Genomic DNA, 20,804 nt, shown 5'->3' on the forward strand with positions numbered 1-20,804 from the left:
AGAAGGTAACCTTATAAGGAGCCAACAGACTTTCTATTGCCCGCATTTCCATGACTGCGTGAGATAATAGGTTTCGTCTATCCAGTTGATATTTTCCAAAATATTGAGGTAGGCAGTGGTCGAGTGGGCAGCCTGCGGATTTTATGATCCCACGGGGACAGAGGTTCAAGTCCCACCTCTAGCACTTGACAATTTTCAGCCATCGCCATGTGGCGTACGATTACCCACAAGCTGACCAGATCATCAAGAGGAGAATCAGGGGATATTATTGGATAGACAAGAGTCAAGCTCCACGGCAGTCACTCTAAATAAAATTTGCCCTCGCCTCTAAGGCCCGTTTCATACGTATCGACTTTTCGCCGTGCATGCGCCGTCCACGACACGACGTCGTGCTCTCAGATAACCAAGGGTGTCTATGGACCCATTCACACGTTACGAGCACGGCCGGGGACGCCAACCCCATCCACGGCCGCCGTTGTCACGACGACTTCCATTTAAGAACGGCACGTTGAAGCGCCGTGGACGGCGTGATATGTACATGGTACTATGTATGTCGCGTTCAGACATGCCGGCCTTTCACCGTCTCGACCCACATCATCATCATCATCGTCACAGCAACATCTACATTATGGACCCACTTTCTGCCATGCGAACGTTGTTTTTATTTATTTTAAGTATAGGCATAGATAGAGCAAGTGATCATGTGTGTCCATGATGAGAGAAGGGAGGCTGGCGCGTAGGGACGGGACATGGTCATGTCGTGGAACGGTCGTCCACACAACGGCGCACTCTCAAACGCACGGCGTTTGCCGTTAACAGCGCACGGCGATAAGTCGATATGTCTGAAATAAACCTAACGGGCTGAGCCCGTCCAAGCGGCCCATAGGAGAGCTTATTGGCGCTATAGACAGTATGTATGAATGTATATGTATGCTTGTGTGTGTGTGTGTGTGTGTGTGTACACACACACACACACACACACACACACACACACACACCAAACAATCACACCAAACACACACACCAAATACAAATAAATACATACACACACACATATATATATATATATATATATATATATATATATATATATATATATATATATATATATATATATATATATATATATATATATATATATATATATATATATATATATATATATATATATATATATATATATATATATATATATATATATATATATATATATATAGGCGGTGGCTGAGTGGTTAGCGTGCAGGCCTAGCATTCACGGTACCATGGACAACGTCGGTTCCACGCTACCAACTGGGATTTTCAGTCATCGCCGTGGCTAAGACTATCCACATGCTGTCAGACCACCCATCACGTGTGTGTATATATATATATATATATATATATATATATATATATATATATATATATATATATATATATATATATATATATATATATATATATATATATATATATATATATATATATATATATATATATATATATATATATATATATATATATATATATATATATATATATATATATATATATATATATATATATATATATATATATATATATATATATATATATATATATATATATATATATATATATATATATATATATATATATATATATATATATATATATATATATATATATATATATATAAGTATATTTATACAACATGAGCATGGGCGTAGATCCTGGGGGGGGTAGGGGGGATTAATCCCCCCCTTCCTTTGTGGTGGGGGGGATGCCCTATGTAATCATCCCCCCATAATTGAGTCAGGAATTAGGTCGTTTTCTCCACTACAGCTACTATTATAATTGAAAGTAATCATAGATTTTGATTTATTATTGTAACGGACCAATCACCAATGACTAAAAACAAATATAAATAGTTATCCTACTCTTTATGGTTTTCTTTAGCTTGGCGGTAAATATTGTTACGATCTTAGAAATATGCATTTGCATGAATGCCACAATGTGTATCTACGCTTGGAATGCGTCGGGTGTGAGGGGAGAGGGGAGGGGTCCGAGGAGAGGAGCGTGAGTCTGGGAGAGATCAGCTGAGCGTGGGCTACTGGCGTCTTTCAGGGTATGAGTCATAATGAGTGGTAATTCTCCTTCTGTTTACTCCTCCTCTAGGTCTCCTCCCTCTGTTAAGTGACCATAAAGTGTTAATACATGGTATAGTCCACCTGCGGTATACCAGAGGGTACTGTGACAGAGTAAATGCGAGTAATTGTGGTAGATGTGTGAGGAGAGAACTTGTGTGACACCTGCTACTCGTGTAATACGTGTTTTCGTGTGACTGTGACTAACTCTATGATATAGTTAAAGTGTGGATGTCTTACTTGCCGTTTCAAATATCTAGATAATGAGTGGTATCGATCTCTGCGCGCACACACACACACACACACACACACACACACACACACACACACACACACACTTTATGAATTGATGCACGGTGAAAGATTATTTTGGTCATAATCTTATTACTGAAATATATGAATTTTAGTGAAACATAGGCCTCAGAATACACCTAAATGTGATTATATATATATATATATATATATATATATATATTTATATATATATATATATATATATATATATATATATATATATATATATAAACAGGTGCTTGTGCTCGCTTCGCTCGCCATATTATCGTGAACAGTCATTCCCCCAGTCATAATAAGAAATCTACGCCACTGAACCGGAGTATAAAAGGCTCAGCAGTCAAGTGGTTAGTGCCGGTGTGGTGTCATGAGACATCCCAGGATCGTGAGACATCCCATCCTGATTACATACATGAATTTCGACACGGTACCGTGTCTTTTGTCGACTGCTTGTCGCGATCTGTGCCACCAAAGTTTATTTAAGTAAAGACCCACCGCGATGGTGAGAGTACATAAGAACCACATTATTAGTGTGCCATGACTACCCTTCCTTGGAGACTTGTATATAGGTGCGCGGGAGTCATATTCCTGGATGAGCGTTGGCCAGGTTTACACAGCATCGTAGTGAGGGTCGGACTAGGGCCTTGGTTATCAACGGGCTTAGGCTGGTGGCCAGCAGGGTGTATTTACAGTGTGTGTGTGAAAAGGCTCGATAAACACACTATACGGTATACTTAGCTCTGCTACCTTTGCCCATCCACTCCGTGTCGGTCCGCCAACTTTTCACCTCAACTTTCTGATACTGCTGGTCCGACTTAACTCTTGCCCTCTCCAAGGTACTCCATGACACTCCCACCTTAGAGTTGACTGAAGACTTCTTATCCACTTATCTGCCTCACTATGAACACGGAAGCTCCCCCACCTCTCCTCCCCCGTGAAAAAGGAGAGTGGCCTCACCCATTTCGGGAGGTCGGGAGGTCTGAAACTAGTGTGGGAGAACTAAGCATCGTTAAACACAACCGAGCGCTGCCGTCTCTCTCTCTCTCTCTCTCTCTCTCTCTCTCTCTCTCTCTCTCTCTCTCTCTCTCTATCTCTCTATCTATCTATCTATCTATCTATCTATCTATATATATATATATATATATATATATATATATATATATATATATATATATATATATATATATATATATATATCGGTCTATCACGTTAAAACCATAGTCGAGCACGAAGAGACTTTTTTTCACGCCAATCGACGGCTAGAGAGGGAGCACCTGAAACTTCGTATCCGAGTGAAAAAGAAGTCAGGGGGGGAGGAGGATTTCCGTCTAACCCCTGGACAAGGAAACGAGTGAGAGGACCAGTTTGACCAGTGACATCTCAAGTAATGGACGGCTTACTCTTTTGATTTTGCGGCGCCCTTGTCATTAAGACGCGAATTTTAGAAAATCAACCGCTTTGGTGCGAATCGCCATAACTCTCTTATTTCTGGGGCTACAGTAAGGTTTTTGGTATCAATCGACGGCAAAATGAAAGGGCTATATTTTCAAATCAGCGACCGGGCTCGAAAACCGACTCGAAAGGGTCAAATATCGAATAAATTCGCAAAAAACTACAACAAAAACTATTTTTGAGTTCCCAACCTTGAAACCCACTAATTTTTTGAGAATTTCAAAAACCTTATTTAACAAACGATTTAGCCCTGCCAATGTGCTTTCCAGTATGGTGCATAACATTTCCCTACTCCCAGTAGTTTCGTCGCTAGAGCTCGAAACGTAAACCCTGTCGAGAGCGATTTTGACGAACTCCAGGGCCGAAAAACAGGCTATTTTGTGACGGCCCGACGACGAACTTGGAATCGAGACTCACATGTGTCTTATCGATTTTCTATGATGCTCAGCTTCGCATTCCCTCCCTGCTCTGACCTATGTCTCCGCCACCTCTTGAGTGTGTGTGTGTGTAACTCACCTCTTGATCTGCTGCGTGTTTCTCTCGAGACAGCCAGCCGTTCCCCTACGGAGGAGCACAGAGCTCATAGTACCGATCTTTGGGTAGGACTGAGACCACTTACACACAACACACCGCGACAACGAGGTCACAACTCCTTGCCTGACGTCGCGTACCTACTCACTGCTAGGTGAACAGGGGTTACACGTGAAAGAAGATAAACCCAACTTATCTTCACCTGGTCGGGGAATCGAACCCCGGTCCTTCTGGTTGTGAGGCAGACGCTCTATCCACAGAGCTACCGGTTTGTGTGTGTGTGTGTGTGTGTGTGTGTAAGAGGCATCATTTTGAAACTTAGCCTACTGGTGTGCTAGTGGCCGCCCCAAGTTTCGTAAATTTCGTAATGCGTTATTCTAAACACTATACTGACGCTCACAAACACTTTGCTATTTTCCATTACACTTAGGTTCTGGAATGAATGATAAGACTTTCTTGTGATGTAAATACGTCCTTCATTTGAATGAGAACCACAATGAGAAAAAAAAAATTCAACAGGTCTGAAAACGATATACAAATTGTACGGACTTAATAAAATTGGCAACCATGGTTTGAAGTAATGTAATTGAGGGATTGGAGATCAGATAAAGTTAGGAGGGCAAGATGGCTAGCTAATGCAGTTACCGGGTGCGGTTGGTTCAGAAACTATTATCTGGCTGAGTCCGTCGAAGAGGACCTCAAAAGAGTCTACCGGCGCTACAGGCAGCACCTAAAATAAAAAAGTAATAAAAAAATGCAGTAGTGGGGCGGGGCCGGAGTCGGAGTCGGAGTCGCAACTTTAAAATTTCCCAGGTGTGAGTCGAATATTTTTTACTCCGACTCCACATCCCTGATATATATAGATATATATATATATATATATATATATATATATATATATATATATATATATATATATATATATTTTACGTCTACGCCTATTGCGCCGGTAGGCTTGCTTGAGGGGCCTGGATGGTAGTTGGCCCCACCCCGTCATGGCGCAGGCAAGTGTTTATAATGGCGCCATATATATATATATATATATATATATATATATATATATATATATATATATATATATATATATATATAAAACTGGAAGGTATGTGGGTCACGGTGGTGACTGTCGCATCCTCAGTACACAGTTCAACTCTTCATTCTAGCTAATCAAAATAAATGGAAATCACGGCCGAAAAGAAATAAAGTCGTAGCTGAAAAATCCCAAATTAAACATTAATTTATTGAATAAAAGATTAAAAATATGGATTTATAAATGAGAATTATTAAGTAAAAATGCAAATAAATGTTTAGATCGGTAAACAAACAGCATTAAAGAAATTGGTCTCTCTCTCTCTCTCTCTCTCTCTCTCTCTCTCTCTCTCTCTCTCTCTCTCTCTCTCTCTCTCTCTCTCTCTCTCTCTCTCTCTCTCTCTCTCTCAAATATATATATATATATATATATATATATATATATATATATATATATATATATATATATATATATATATATATATATATATATGAAATCGCGATCTGAGTTTGAGATCCGTCATTTTGTCCTTTGCTTGTTCGAGTGATAAACGGAAGGGCAGATACATTGATCAAATGGAATGAATTTGATGGATTTTTTTTTCCTAAGTACATTTTACTAATGTGATTGTGTTAATCACCAGTTTGACCCACTAATACGATGCAAGTAATTACATATTCTTAGTATGCCTCACTGTTAGAAGATAAATTAATAGCAATCACTGCACCCCTGCTGTGTATGTGTGTGTGTGTGTGTGTGTGTGTAAGCTATGGCAAATCAGTATCCAGGCTGTATGTGTGCTACATATACACAAGTATAATTTCCCCATAGAGCCACGTTTCATCATTAAGAGTTAATAGCGTTATGAAAGGTCGGCAGGCATCCCCGCGAGAGCTGCACACCCCCTGGCCACCACAGTCCACAGCATTCCCGCAGTGAATACCTCTGAGTGCCGGGGGATTGAACCCGTGCTTTTTTTAATTAAAGTCAGGGTAGCATACCATCTATGCCACTGATGAGCGGCGGCGTAGTTGGTATACTGCCCTGACTTCTACTCAGAAGGCACGCGTTCGATCCTTCGGCACTCAGTGGTGTTCATTACGGGATTTTTTTCACTGTTAATGTAGTTTCCTTAGTGTATACACCACAACATTCCTTTCCCTGTCCCGAGGTATTGACGCACTAGCCGAGACCAAGCACACTTGAATGACGCCTAATTGAAATGAGCAGCGATAAGTCTAGTGAAAGCATGCTTGCAGTGCCTTACAACGCATATTTCTATCGACAACGATTATATCCTCCAGTTAAAACTTCTTCGAAAGCTCCGTAATCAGTCCCTTTCCTTGTTTATAATTCATTTTATGACAATACTCCGAGAGTTAACATTATAAACATCGTTGGTACTAGTGGCGACATAGTTGTTATATTTCCCAATTAATGCCTCTTCTACAACACTGTGGTATGTCTTTCTTCCCCCTGACCTCCAAAAAAAAAAAAGTAATTCAGACTACCGCTCTCGCCGCAGCCGCCCCTTCCTCGCTTCATATCTTGTTTGCCTCGCCACAAGTAAGAGACAATGGACGTCTGTGGTGCACCCCCAACTTCACATTTTCATAATTTTGTTCGAAGCAAAATTCTGCCCGAGTGATTTAAGTTGGCTCATTTCCCGAGGTGTCAAAACGAGTCATGAGAGCAGGGCGTGACGTCAGCCGCGTCGTCATGACAACCATTTGTTTGGTCGGCTGAACTGATGGCCTTCCGTGCCCGTTCCCCTCCCCCCCCCCCCTCTCTCTCTCTCTCTCTCTCTCTCGTAAACGTGTCCATGTCCCGGTCCCAATCTCCTTGCCATTTCTCCTCAACGATTTGGAAAGAAAAGCAAATTTATTGAGTTACAGGTCGCCGTAGGCAGCCGAGCAAAATTTAAGGTCGTCCGTGCTAGCAGACTAAACACTCAAGACCCTAATTATCGCTGGGTGAACACGGCAACTTGGAAATACGCAGTTATAATAACATGGAAATGCCACCAAAATTCCGCGCACTTTGTCGGGCTTTATTCCACGGTGCTGGGACCCAGGCCGACAGAAAGCTCTCTTTCTGTCAGCCTGGGCTGGGACGACACACGCGTTTAAGTCTAGCCTGTCTCGCGGGTATGAGTCGGCGGTAATGAACGAAGGTTTGAAAATACCCCTGGAATTCTGCGGCCCGACTTCATATCAGCTCCTGGATGAAGCCTTGCCAGAATGGACCTCGCGCGTCCCCTGTAATCCCCTTGGTCAATATGTCTGACTCCCTTCCTGGGGCTGCGCGGAGACGAGGCATACCTACGTGCAGGCTTTCGTGGTCGGGAAACGAGAGAGAGAGAGAGAGAGAGAGAGAGAGAGAGAGAGAGAGAGAGAGAGAGAGAGTCGTTACACACACACACACACACACACACAGAGAGAGAGAGAGAGAGAGAGAGAGAGAGAGAGAGAGAGAGAGAGAGAGAGTACTCCGTAGCAGAGTCGGATTGGCCTATGTGCCCGTGTGCCAATGGCACATGGGCCCCATGCTAAGTGATATTTTAGCTTTAATGGGCCCGGGCCCCCTCCAGCCACTAGATGGCACGGCCCCCTTGAGCACCCCAGTCCGACTCTGCTTCATAGTGCAATGATTAGCAGGGTACTCCGTAGTGCAATGATTAGCAGGGTACTCCGTAGTGCAATGATTAGCAGGGTACTCCGTAGTGCAATGATTAGCAGGGTACTCCGTAGTGCAATGATTAGCAGGGTACTCCGTAGTGCAATGATTAGCAGGGTACTCCGTAGTGCAATGATTAGCAGGGTACTCCGTAGTGCAATGATTAGCAGGGTACTCCGTAGTGCAATGATTAGCAGGGTGCTCCGTAGGGCAATGATTAGCAGGGTACTCCGTAGTGCAATGGTTAGCAGGGTACTCCGTAGTGCAATGGTTAGCAGGGTACTCCATAGTGCAATGGTTAGCAGGGTACTCCGTAGTGCAATGGTTAGCAGGGTATATACTCCGTAGTGCAATGGTTAGCAGGGTACTCCGTAGTGCAATGGTTAGCAGGGTACTCCGTAGTGCAATGGTTAGCAGGGTACTCCGTAGTGCAATGGTCAGCACACTCGGCTCACCACAGAGAGATCCTGGGTTCCCGGGCGGAGCTGAGAAGGGTGGGCGATTTCCACACACCCGCGCCCCTATCCACCCAGCAGTGAATGGGTACCGGGTATTAGCCGGGGCCGTGTCCCGCCTCTCGGGGTGGTACTGGTCTGGCACCTGCCGCGGCCGGGAAGCTTAAAGGGCGTCACGGCCCCCAAACCTTGGCTCACGCCAAACGACGAGCGCAAGCTCATCGTTTGGGCTTACGTGGAGCTTACTTGAATATACACACACACACACACACACACACACACACACACACACACACACTTCTTAAAACTCAAGTGCTCAAGTGAACACAGATTGTGTTAAAAAGGATGAAGGACATATAATATGTGAGGAAGGCAATATGATGGGATAGTGTCGTAAGAGAACGTGAAAACTTAATTGTGGTGTTCTTGAGAGCTGAATAAATGTAGTTTCAGGCTTATTAACCCATAGTAAGGAAAAATCATTCAATCCTCATTGATAGTTATTGTATAAAGATCTCAATAATAATAATGATATAATACAGTATACCCCGCATAAGTCGGACCAATGGACCGTATTGGCTATCCGGCGGCGACTTGGAGACAAGTACTGTTTTGACTTAACTCGGTTCCTCTTTCCTATTTCCGAAAAGAAAATAATACTGGCTGTCGTTTGGAGCCAAATGTCCAAACGTGGTACCTGCTGGTAGATAAAAAAAAATGTATTTACCCTTTGCTGGTAAGGTTTTAAGGTTTGCGTCTGTGTGTGGTGTGTGTGACCGCTAAGGGGCGAATGTGCCGCGAACCGCAGTCTCCTGAGCGGCCCAAACAGACAAAACACAGTTTGGGAGGTTTCGTGTTTTTTCGCCCAGGGCTTTATTTTGCTCTCCAGCAGCTTAAGAATGATTTAACTTGCTGTTAAATAATTGTTAGTTTAAGTACCTGTAGCTATTTTGACTTCCGGTCGTAAGTGATTTACAGACGCCCTCTCGCTGTAAACACTTACCTTAAGACCAGAAGTCAAAATAGTTACTAACAATTATTTAACAGCAAGTTAAATCATTCTTAACCTGCTGGAGAGCAAAATAAAGCCCTGGGCGAAATAATACAAAACCTTCCAATCTGTGTTTTGCCTGTTTGGGCCGCTCAGGAGACTGCGGCCCGCGGCACATTCGCCCCACAGCGGTCACACACACCACACACAGACGCAAACCTTAAAACCTTACCAGCAAAGGGTAAATACATTTTTTTCTACCAGCAGGTACCACATTTGAACATTTGGCTCCAAACGACAGCCAGTATTATTTTTTTTTTCCGAAATAGAAAAGAGGAACCGAGTTAAGTCAAAACAATAATTGTCTCCGAGTCGCCGCCGGATAGCCAATAGCTACATGGCCTTCCCATGGTGGGAAGGCCAATCCGAGATATTCGAAAATCTGAGTTACCCGAGGGATTTTTTTCATATTTTGCACGCCTGTTACCACAACAGTTGAAATGGTCTGTGTAATGCATTATGTTAATAGGTACTACATACATGCAGGGCTGTGGAGTCGGACATGAAAAATTCCGACTCCGACTCCAGGATATTTTAAGGTTGTGAGTCCGACTCCGACTCCACCCCCCTCCCCCTCCCCCTCTCCCGCAGTTCTGTGGTAGGAAAGTCAAAACCAGCCACACCACACCACATACCACATCCAGCCACACTACACCACTCATCACACCCCACCACACGAAACCACACATCACATCCAGCCACACTACACCTCACACCACACGACATAACACATCATATCAAGCCATACCACACCGAGCCTCACTACACCTAACACCACACCACTCATTACACCCAGCCCCCCACACTACACATCCCACCATACATCACATCCAGTCACTCAACACCTCATGGCTCACACCATACCCAACCACATCACACCTCACACCACATAGCATGTTAATATGATACAGACTTCTTTTTAGAAACTCACATTTATTCAATTTAATCACCATGCATTGGCTGACGTTGGTAGAAAGTGTTTCCCTGGTGTCTGTGTGATGTGTTGGAACTGAAAATTACTCAACATACAGTAGTAAAGAAAAAAAATGCATGTTAACATGATACAAACTTATTTTTAGAAACTGCCACATTTATTCATTTTAATCTCCATGCATCGGCTGATGGTGGAAAGTGTTTTTTTGGTGTTTGTGTGATGTATTGAAACAGAAAATGACCCAACAAACACTGGTAGCACGTGGTGGAGTTTGTTTACAAGGCTTCCCGCTGGACTGGAAAAACTTGTGCACAACACTGGCTTTGTCGTGCAGACTAGGAAACTCCTTGCATTACAAGGCCTGCATTGGCACTTTAACCTTGAGAGGTGCCACTGCCTCCTCCATCCACTCCCTTATCAATCTTAAAAGCAAAGGAAGATCAACATATCCTACAGATGGCGTAATAGATATATGTATCTCGCATGACGACTCGGGACGGGGAAAATTTGTGCACAACAGCGGCTTTGTGGTGCAATCTAAGAAAACCTTTGCATTATAAGGCCTGTATTGACGCTTTAACCTTGAGAGGCGTCACTGCCTCCACGCCCAGTCACTCCACATCACACATCACACCCAGCCACACCCCACGATACATCACACCTATATTAGGGTCACACCACACCCTGCCACATAACACACATCACATCCAGTCACTCCATGACTCAAACCATACCCAACCACATCACACTTTACACCACACCCACACATACCTCACCACACATCACACCCAGTCACACTACACTTCACCATACCCAGCCACACCACACAACACATCACACAAACTCACAACACCCAGCCACACTACACCTCACATCACATCCAGTCACGCCACCTCGCACATCACACCCAGGCACACCACACCTCTCACTGCACCCAGCCACACCACACCACATCACACACAGCCACACCACATCTCACCATACCCAGCAACATCACATCACACCTCATACCCAGCTACACCACAATTTACACCACACTCAGCAACACCACATACTATATTACTTAGTCACAGCCACACCTACATCACACATCACACTCAGCCACACCAAACCACACACCACCCAGCCACATCATACAACATAACACCCATCCACACCATGCCACACTGCACATTTGCCACACTCGGTCAGTTCACACTACACTACAATTCACGCTACGATCACAGATTCAGCCTGACCTTTTTTGTTTAGCATGAATTGGACATCCAGACCTCATAATGAACAGGCTGATCATCCTCATATACAAGAGTGAGGATAACAGAGACCCTCTAAATTATAAACCATTGTATGTAATATGTACAATATGTGGAAAAGCTGTTTTAAGAAAAGCCGGTAGGTATATAAAGTTTTTAGAGTAAGAACAACTACCACCAATCAGAAAATTTTGATTTAGATAAGGATATTCATATATACTACCAACCTACTTAACCTTTATACCAGTGGTGTATACTGTATACATTTTTCAAGGAAGAGGAGTCTTGATAGACTGTATATTCCTGAATCTAGAGAAAACTTTTTATTAAATGCCACATGAAAGACTTCTGGAACTTGAAAGATTTAGAGGAACTCATGAAAGATTGTTAAGTGGATAGAAAAATTTTGACAGGAAGAGAAATGAGTACTACTACAAAAGTCTCCTTGTGGAAAGGAATGATAAGTGGAGTGCCTCAAGTGTCTGTTTTGCCCCTTATTATGTTCTCGACTTATATCAACTACATTCCAGAAGGAATAAAATTGTGTGACCTAATATGCTTATGATACAAAAATTATGAAGAATGTGGTCAGCTGTGACAGTTGCAGAGAATTAAAGAAAGATTTGGACAAACCTGAAAGATGGAGTTTCATACTGAAACAAAATGCCATGTTATGGAAAGAGAAGTATAAAATGACACCAATATGGAACAATGAGATGGGTATTGAAAAATTAATAAAGTTAAGGAATAAAAATAATTGGATGTAATAATACAATACTGCCGATCACTACAAAGACATATAAACATGATTTCATGTGTGCCATGTAGATTGCTCCTGAATTTGAAAATGGCATTCAGTGAGGGGCTTTCTCAGGTAAATTTTGGTATGGGGCAGTACTGTATCTGGTTCCTCAGCATGAAGGAGACTGAAAGGTAATACCTCTCATTTGCTTCTCTAAAAGGGCTGTGAGGCAAAAGTACTGTACTATTTCATTCAGTGAAGAAAACATTACTCACTTTTATTTCTTGCAAAACAAAGCCAATGTAAGGAAAACCTGGTAGCTTTAGTTGCTTCTCGCCACACTTTTATGAAGTTGTTTGACAGGTAAAATCAGAATTCCAGTGATATGTTATCCAAGCTAATGTATTAGATAAGCACAAGTTTTGACTATGTTATATGGTGTGTGTGTGTGTGTGTGTGTAACTATTGATCCTAAGTTGACCAAAACATTGCCTAAAACAACAAAACACTTAATGAAACAGTGGTATATGCATATTTGTATATTTTTAGTTTAATCAGTCATTTACCTAGTACCCGAAGAATCTATGAAATGTTATATATGTTGACTTTTCACTAGTGTTCATTAATATTTCCACATTTTTATGAAAAAATAAATCATTTGATTGTGTACATATACCTTCATATCTGTTAGGGTTATTTTAAGGGTGGTGTAGACCAGCTCTTACTAATATAACCAAATTTCTTTACAGGTGTATGCTGACCGGGACATCACCAACATAGTGGAGTCATCTCATTACTACAAAGTGCCCAATTTCTGTCGAGTGGGCCACTCAAAGTGCAAAGCTTCAGCATGGGTGAAACCATACCGGTGTCTTGGTGAGTATCCATTTAAAGGGGACAGAGAATGGAAAGCCATATTTTGATTGTACTTATTAAGGAAATGGCTGCAAATATTACAACGAGAGCAAGAAATCCAACATCTAATGTAGGCAAAAGGTAAAATTTACTTTTCCTTCATTATTTTCATTATTTCATTATTTCACCATCACATTGTCTGAATGTTAATACATATATCCTTCTCATGGTGGTAGGTTGTGAGGAGACAACTTCCCATGGAAAAAGTGACACCACTCAGGTTGACCAGTGGCTATATGGTATGGTATTGACAGAAAGCAGCTGACGGCTTCCTGACATGATCATATCACCTAATGACTCCACCCTGTATATTTATGTATTTATGCTAATGTATGTATTTCCCCAGGCCGAAATTCGAACCCAGCCCCACAGATGCATAGCTAGGTATTCTAATCACTACACCATGTAGGGTTGTTTGAAAAAATGTAGGGAAAAAAATAGTTGTTCAATGGTTGTGTTAAAAATACGTATATTGGTCACCCATTTTAAACCTCAAAAGATGACCGATGAAAGGCAGAAGAAGGTTATGAATTGGGCAAGGTGTCAGCATTGAAAGATACTTAGAATAATGATGCTGAAAAGTCTTTGATAAGGTCAGACTGTCCGTAAAAAAAAAAATAATAGTAATAATAATGTGAGTTTCAATAAAAACATGATAAAGTTAGAGGATTAAGGAAAGAGGGTGTGCCCAGTATTATTGTAGTGCAGCTGACTTGCTTGATACATTTTTCATAGATATGGTAATTTTTTGTGCGCATAGTCAAAGAAACCTTTAGAGATAGCTGTTTATATGTACTGTAATGCCACTGATTTCCTTTTTACCATACATCCACATGATTTCTGTGCATCACGAAACACATGAGAAATTGATCCAGACCCGGAAAAGGTTTTACCACTGCTGGGGATCAAACCCACAAAGCTAGATGGGAATGTTGCTCCTTAACCAGTCTGCCAAAGAGGTATCCCACTCACTGAGTGAGTTTGCAAAGCCTTCCACATGAGGCGGATCAGTCACCACAATAGCACCAGATTCAAATAGTTGTTTACTAAATTTTTATCATAAACTAATGTATCTGCAGTCACATGTCAGTGAGGCAAAATCAAAACTATAGCTTATCAGATAAAGTAACTTAACAAACCTTACCGTAATCAGAAAGTAAGGTTTATAGATATGTATAAGATACTCTCCAGTTTGTTACAGTGTCCCTTATTTTTTTTGCTGGTATTATGTTTTTGACAACCCCACTTGTGGCCAAAACCACAAATACTCATACTGCTTCTGAACTTGTCCAATATCATTTTTCTGTTGATGTTAGCAATTTTCTGCTTCTCTTAAACTCTTCTCCATCTTTTCTATTAATATTTGTCTCTGATGTGGTTGAACTACATATGGAAAACATGTGACCAGTACAAAGAAAATTGTACTGTTTAGGACGACACGAGACAGAAGACTGAGGTGGCAGTGGTGGCACGGACCCCCTGTAGCATTTGTTTACACTGCTGCCATGTGCATGGTTGGAATTTCAAGTTTATTCCACACATGATTATTTTGATATACATTTTTTCCAGAATAACTCCCGATAAATCAAATTGTGAATAAAATGGGAGCTCTGAATTGAAATGCAGCAAATGATATACTAGCCCTGTTGCATTTTGTGTAGATGAACACATTTATTAAGGTTGATTCTAAATCAGAGATATACAATTCTATCAATATTTATCTTAAAGCTTCCATATCTCTTACTTGCAGAGGGGTCCTTCCAGTCTGATGCCCTGCTGGTGCCTGAAGGCTGCCTTTTCGACCACATCCACAACCAGTCCCGGTGCTGGGAGTTTGACCGCTGGAACGTCACTGCTGATCATGCTTGTGGAGCTCGCAGAATGACCCTAAAATCCTTTGCCATGCTTCTGCCCTGTGGCATTGATGTATTCTCAGGGGTGGAGTTTGTCTGCTGCCCGAAAAATTACAAAACTCATGGAAAAGCTCGTCCCATGGAGGTAGAGGAGCCAGTGGCCCTACCCCAGATGGACCGACATGCCCACCAGTCACTCTCCCCACCCACCCCCACCCCCACACCCAGGGTTCCCACTACTACCACACCTCAGGTAAATACAGTGCATAGGTGAACACACATTCATCTTTGGTAAAGTGCAGAATATATGAAGAGGGCATTGAGAGTGGAAAGTACTTTACTGATTCTGAAATGCATATAGTATATGTATATAAAACACATTTCATGAAAATTTTCAGTACAATACTCATATTCAGCTTACAGTAGGATCTCGCCAATAGGGATTTCCCTTAAGTTTTTAACATAAATGGCATGCTAGATACTAAATTGCGCAAAAAAATGTTTGAATTCTTTTGAACAGAAGAAAGAAGAAAGTGTTTGGTTGCATCATAGAGTTTGTTTGCTGCACTCTTGATGACTTAGTCATCAGACTTGCACTATGGTTGTGACCACGGATACATGTATAAAGTGATATTGGGTGCCACCACTCCTGTACTTTTGCCCATATTTCCCCCTTTGAACCCTTCCTATCACTACGTATGTTTTAGCTGGAGTAAGAGGAATTATTATTTGATTGACATGAATAATATGAAACACGTCAAAGGAGTTATTGTGGTGTTTAATAAGGAGATTGCTCTGAGGCTTGTGAATGGAGACTGCTGTGGCTTTCCAGGGGCAGCATCCCAACACTGGCCTCACATGCCTGACTCACCCATTTCCATCAACACTTCATCAAACCCATTAAAGTTAACCCTTACAACTGATTATAGAAATAAACAGCCCTAACAACTGGTTAGAGAAACAAAAATATCACACCACAGTATACATATTACTTTAAGGGGGCAGTTGATCGTGAGATGTTGAACAACGTGATTTCTGGAAAAAAAATGTATTTACAAAGTATTTCATCAAAAATTTGCAATAGTTTCACTTCTATGGGCATGTAATGGACCCCCACTGCCTCTAGCGCGACTTCATGATGCATATCGGTCATTGTGTATTGCCATAATTTACGAAAATCTACGTGCTATAATAGGAACAAAAGTGATATCTGGCATAACCTCCCTTCCCATGGCATAGTAAAGGCTGCAGCCCTTGACATATTTGTCCATTTCTCAACTTTTTTATTCCAGATTAATTTCTTGTTGACAGAGACTCATTAGATTCAATATTTCTGGTTGCATAATTTTTCTAGAGCAAGATATAACAGACATATTAGCTTTTTTCTCCCTATGTTATTGCAACTTTTATTATATTTCAGAATTTCTCTGCATTATTAATTGGAAATTCTTGCATTTGGTGTCACTCAGTGATGCAGCAGCTAACACAAATTTACTTATGCCCAGCTGATTTCATTTATTTGAAGAATGATAGAGATATTTGTTATGTTTACATGTAGGGTGGGAGCCGCAGACTACTCTAGATGCATTGTCTTGTCTGTTTTCTTTTGTGATGGCCAGTTTACCCATTGGCTCAGAAGTTCTCATGCTCGGCTTTGAATCAGCGTGTATATTGTTGTGTGATAGTTTCACCTCTAAACACTAGATGTAAGGGTTGAGTTTAAAGGGTTTCATAATGCTTTGATGGAGATGACTAAGCCAAGTCAGGCAAGCGGGCCAGCGTAGGGACAGGGCAAGCCATACACCACACTACCCTATGTGTGTAAGCCTCAGAGCAACCATCACACTAAACACCTCATCAACTCCTTTAAGTTATATTTCATTCATTTCAATTTGGATTCTTACCATTTCAGCTACAAACCTGTTGTGATGCAAGTGCTTAAAATGAAAAAAATGGTGAAAGTCTTTGGGTGGCTGCACCAATTTACCAATTAATGTATGTGTATCAATGTCAGGCAAATTTTATTTTCACTAATATATACCGATGTTTTTCAGGGAACAATTTGTCACAGTTACAAATATCCTATTGCATGCTGAATGTTAGACATTGCTGCTGTTGTTCTTGATTGATTTTATTGGAAGAAAGTTCACATTCTTTTAAATTCATTATTATCTCTCATTATGGGCCATCTTTGTAGGAGGTTGGCACGAGAGATGAATACTTCAGTCGCTTTGACCCCCACGAAGAGCATGATGCCTTCCGCCGAGCAGAACAACGGCTTGAAGAACGCCACCGGGAGAAGGTGTCGAAGGTGAGCCAAATGAACCAGCATTGCCTGTGACTAGAACTGAGAGATAGTTGAATGAATAATAATAATTTTGTGGATATGATAACCTCAGGGAAATAGGCAACAATTGTAAGCCACTGTCAGAAAGGCATATACAGGAGCTAAGGTGGTGCTGCAAACTTTTTTGATAACCCTACCCTATATATAATGTATGGATGACTATATATGTGTGTATATGCACATTTGACCTTCAGTTCCCTGGATATTAGATTTTCCATACAAAATCTGGGGTCTGGCAATTGCTGGACACATGCCCAATTCCCAATATGACTGACTGGCCCTTACCATACTTTACAGGAGTGCATAAAATTTCCATATCTTAACTTATTTAGGAACACATGAAAAATTGATCTGGCCATGGATGGAAAAAAAACTTACTACCAACTTTCCTTTGCTGAAACTGAACTCAGGACCAAGAAAATGTGGGTCCTGTCTGTCCATTAGCTCAAATAGTTACCCAATTGGCCAAGGAAATTGGGGGGTCCTTTTATACAGCTCATCAGTCCATTACACATAAGAAGACCAAATAAGATTGTGTTTGAAGAGATACATGTGCTGCAGCAGTGTAGGCCTGTCACATATTTTATATAAAGTGAAAAATCTCGCTCAATTTTGGAGTTGTTTTTATTCATGATGCCTCCTGAATAGATGTTATTTGTGATCTACCTCCTCAGCCATAATTGATAATCTTCCAGGCACAAAAATGTTTCCAAAGAAGAGTAAGATAAGAACCCATCAGTAGAGATAGCTGTCATCAGTTGTACTTTCACCTTTGCAGATCATGAAGGAATGGTCTGATTTGGAAGAGCGGTACCAGGACCTGCGCGCTAAAGACCCACACAGTGCTGAGGAGTTCAAACATCGTATGACCCAACGGTTCCAGCAAACTGTGGAGGCTGTTGAGGCTGAAAATGAGGCAGAGAGACACCAGTTGACAGCTCTTCATCAGCAGCGCATTGTTGCCCACATCAATGAAATGAAGAGGGAAGCAATGACTTGTTATACAAGAGCCCTTGCTGAGAGACAACCCAATGTAAGCTTTCCCTCTGTAATCTTAGGCATGTTGTAATTGTATATCAGTATTCAATATGTGATGTTTCTAATATCATTTGCAGTACTTGAAAATAGGGAAAATAATTGTCATAAAAAACAAGACATCAGAGTACATAGAAGCAAATATGCCAAAAGTAGTTTTGCCAAGAAATTAATTAAACAGATTAAGTGGAGATATAAGAATTTTGGAAGGATATGAAACAAATTATTCTGAGAGTAAAGAAGTTAAAATATAATTGGAGTTTTGTATAAGTACATTAGAAAAGGATGATGAGATGAAGAAATGGTAACTAAGAAAAAATACAGTAGGTGATTAATAATTAATGAAGGCATTGCATAGGGAGCAGATCTTAATATGATACCCTTTGATATTACATAGCTGAAGGAGAAATGCAAGGGGATATAGTGTTTGAGAGATAGTCTAGTCAATGGTATACATGCAGAACTTACCAAGCTAGGGGGAGATCATATGTTGTAGTTAATACTGTGTGAAAAGACATGGGTAGTTTGAAGGTATAAATAATATCAATAAAAAATAGCAGTTCTATAAAAAATAAAGGCGATTGTAATAATTACAAAACATAATACTAGGACTATAGTCCATTGAGGGGATTGGAAAACTGCATCTGAGGATCATAGAATAGAGAGTAGCAAGAGAAAAAGTTTGTAATGAACAGGTGGCTTCAGAGGTGATCATAGGTGGGAAGATATGCATAGAATAGTTTTGCACATGCTTTCGTGGTGTAGTGTTTAGCATTCCTAGCTAAGAATCTGGGCCCACTTGCGATCCTGACCTTGGGCAGTCAGCACTCAGCTCACCCAGTTGTTCATCCTCTCTTTTGAACTTGTTAATAAATAAGCACCTGGGGAAAGTAAACCATGGTAGCTCATATTTCACCCTTCCCTTGTGCACTCGGGTTATGTTGAGCATGGGCCATTTGGTAGAGATGAGCACTAAGGTCATGCACAACTTACCGTTTGCCCTCAGTTTTACCTCTACCTAACAAAAAATTAACATGCTCAGAAGCCTAGTGGATGAAAGAGTAGATTGTTCCCTACATCTACTGATGTAGAGAAATTCATATGAAAAAGTTATATAAGGTTTATGGGAGAAACTATGCCTGTACAGAAAAGAGGAAGGGTTTTGGATGAAGTGAAAAGTTTCTTTAATGGCTGCATAGCAGATGTTAGTCATTAAATCTTATTAACTTGTTCCATATCTGAATTGGAGCTACATAGTGATATTTTGTATATCTTTAGCAGTTTAGCAAATATATAGATGGAGTGATGAGATAAATGAAGACAAGAATGTTATAAATAGGTGTAAAAAACAAAAAACATTTTGAACATCTCAAACATGATGTATGCATTAGATTGACTATTTTTTACAGTATCAGGAGTGCTTTCTTAGGCTTGCTAGTTTTATTGAGATGCCTAAACAGAGAGCCTGAAAAGTTAGTATAAAGAAAAATAAAATTGTGGCAATTGCAATGAAAATGAACAAACTTTTGGAACATAAATGATACCACTGATGTGATGGAGGAGTTTATGTACCTAAATGCCATGTTTGGCAATAGAGGTAGATGGTCCTGTGAGTGAGAAAGTTAAGTAGAAGGAAAGAAAGGTGCTAAAGTCACAAAAGTGTTGATTAATTAAAGGAGGTTTTGGATGTAGACAGAAAAGTATTAATGAAGTCAATGAAGTCTCGCATCCAACTCTGCTCCACATAAACAAGGTGCTTGTTTGACATGAAAAAAAATCAAGAGTGAGAGTAGTGAAAATCAACATTCATAGGGGCATTAGTGGAATGAATATAGTTAAATAGGGTAAAAAATTAGATTAGGAAACAGGTGTGAAATATAGATTTTGTTTAAAAAAGAGGAAAGGGCTGAATTTTTAATTAGATTGAGGGAAGAAGAGATATGAAATAAAAGCAAAGCTTGTGATGAAGGCAAATGTTGGCAACCCAGAAGGTGGGTAGGGAAGATGATAGACTATGTTTTCTAGAATGGAGTAAAGGAAGTGCCAATGGGAGCTAACAACCAATAGAATTGAATAATAAGATATATAAGACAGAATTATTGACAGTGTATTCATTATTCTTTTTAGCCTGAAA

The 20,804-nt window shown here is 40.7% G+C and overlaps 1 protein-coding gene across 2 annotated transcripts in view; it reads left to right on the top strand.

The window, feature by feature from the left end:
• LOC127006122 (amyloid-beta-like protein) overlaps nucleotides 1–20,804 on the top strand; it is a 95,672-nt gene that overhangs the window by 52,979 nt on the left and 21,889 nt on the right. The window contains exons 1-5 of one of the 2 annotated variants that reach the window (XM_050875640.1): nucleotides 9,899–10,034; nucleotides 13,270–13,396; nucleotides 15,186–15,541; nucleotides 17,486–17,599; nucleotides 18,414–18,668. In XM_050875640.1, the coding sequence (XP_050731597.1) occupies nucleotides 10,032–10,034; nucleotides 13,270–13,396; nucleotides 15,186–15,541; nucleotides 17,486–17,599; nucleotides 18,414–18,668 (855 nt within the window). In that variant the 5' untranslated portion in view covers nucleotides 9,899–10,031. Of the gene's footprint in view, nucleotides 1–9,898; nucleotides 10,035–13,269; nucleotides 13,397–15,185; nucleotides 15,542–17,485; nucleotides 17,600–18,413; nucleotides 18,669–20,804 lie in introns of those variants that run through there. The other variant, XM_050875639.1, reaches the window with a different exon arrangement.

This window comes from Eriocheir sinensis, chromosome 32 (genome assembly GCF_024679095.1).
Source record: "Eriocheir sinensis breed Jianghai 21 chromosome 32, ASM2467909v1, whole genome shotgun sequence".
Lineage (NCBI taxonomy): Eukaryota > Metazoa > Arthropoda > Malacostraca > Decapoda > Varunidae > Eriocheir > Eriocheir sinensis.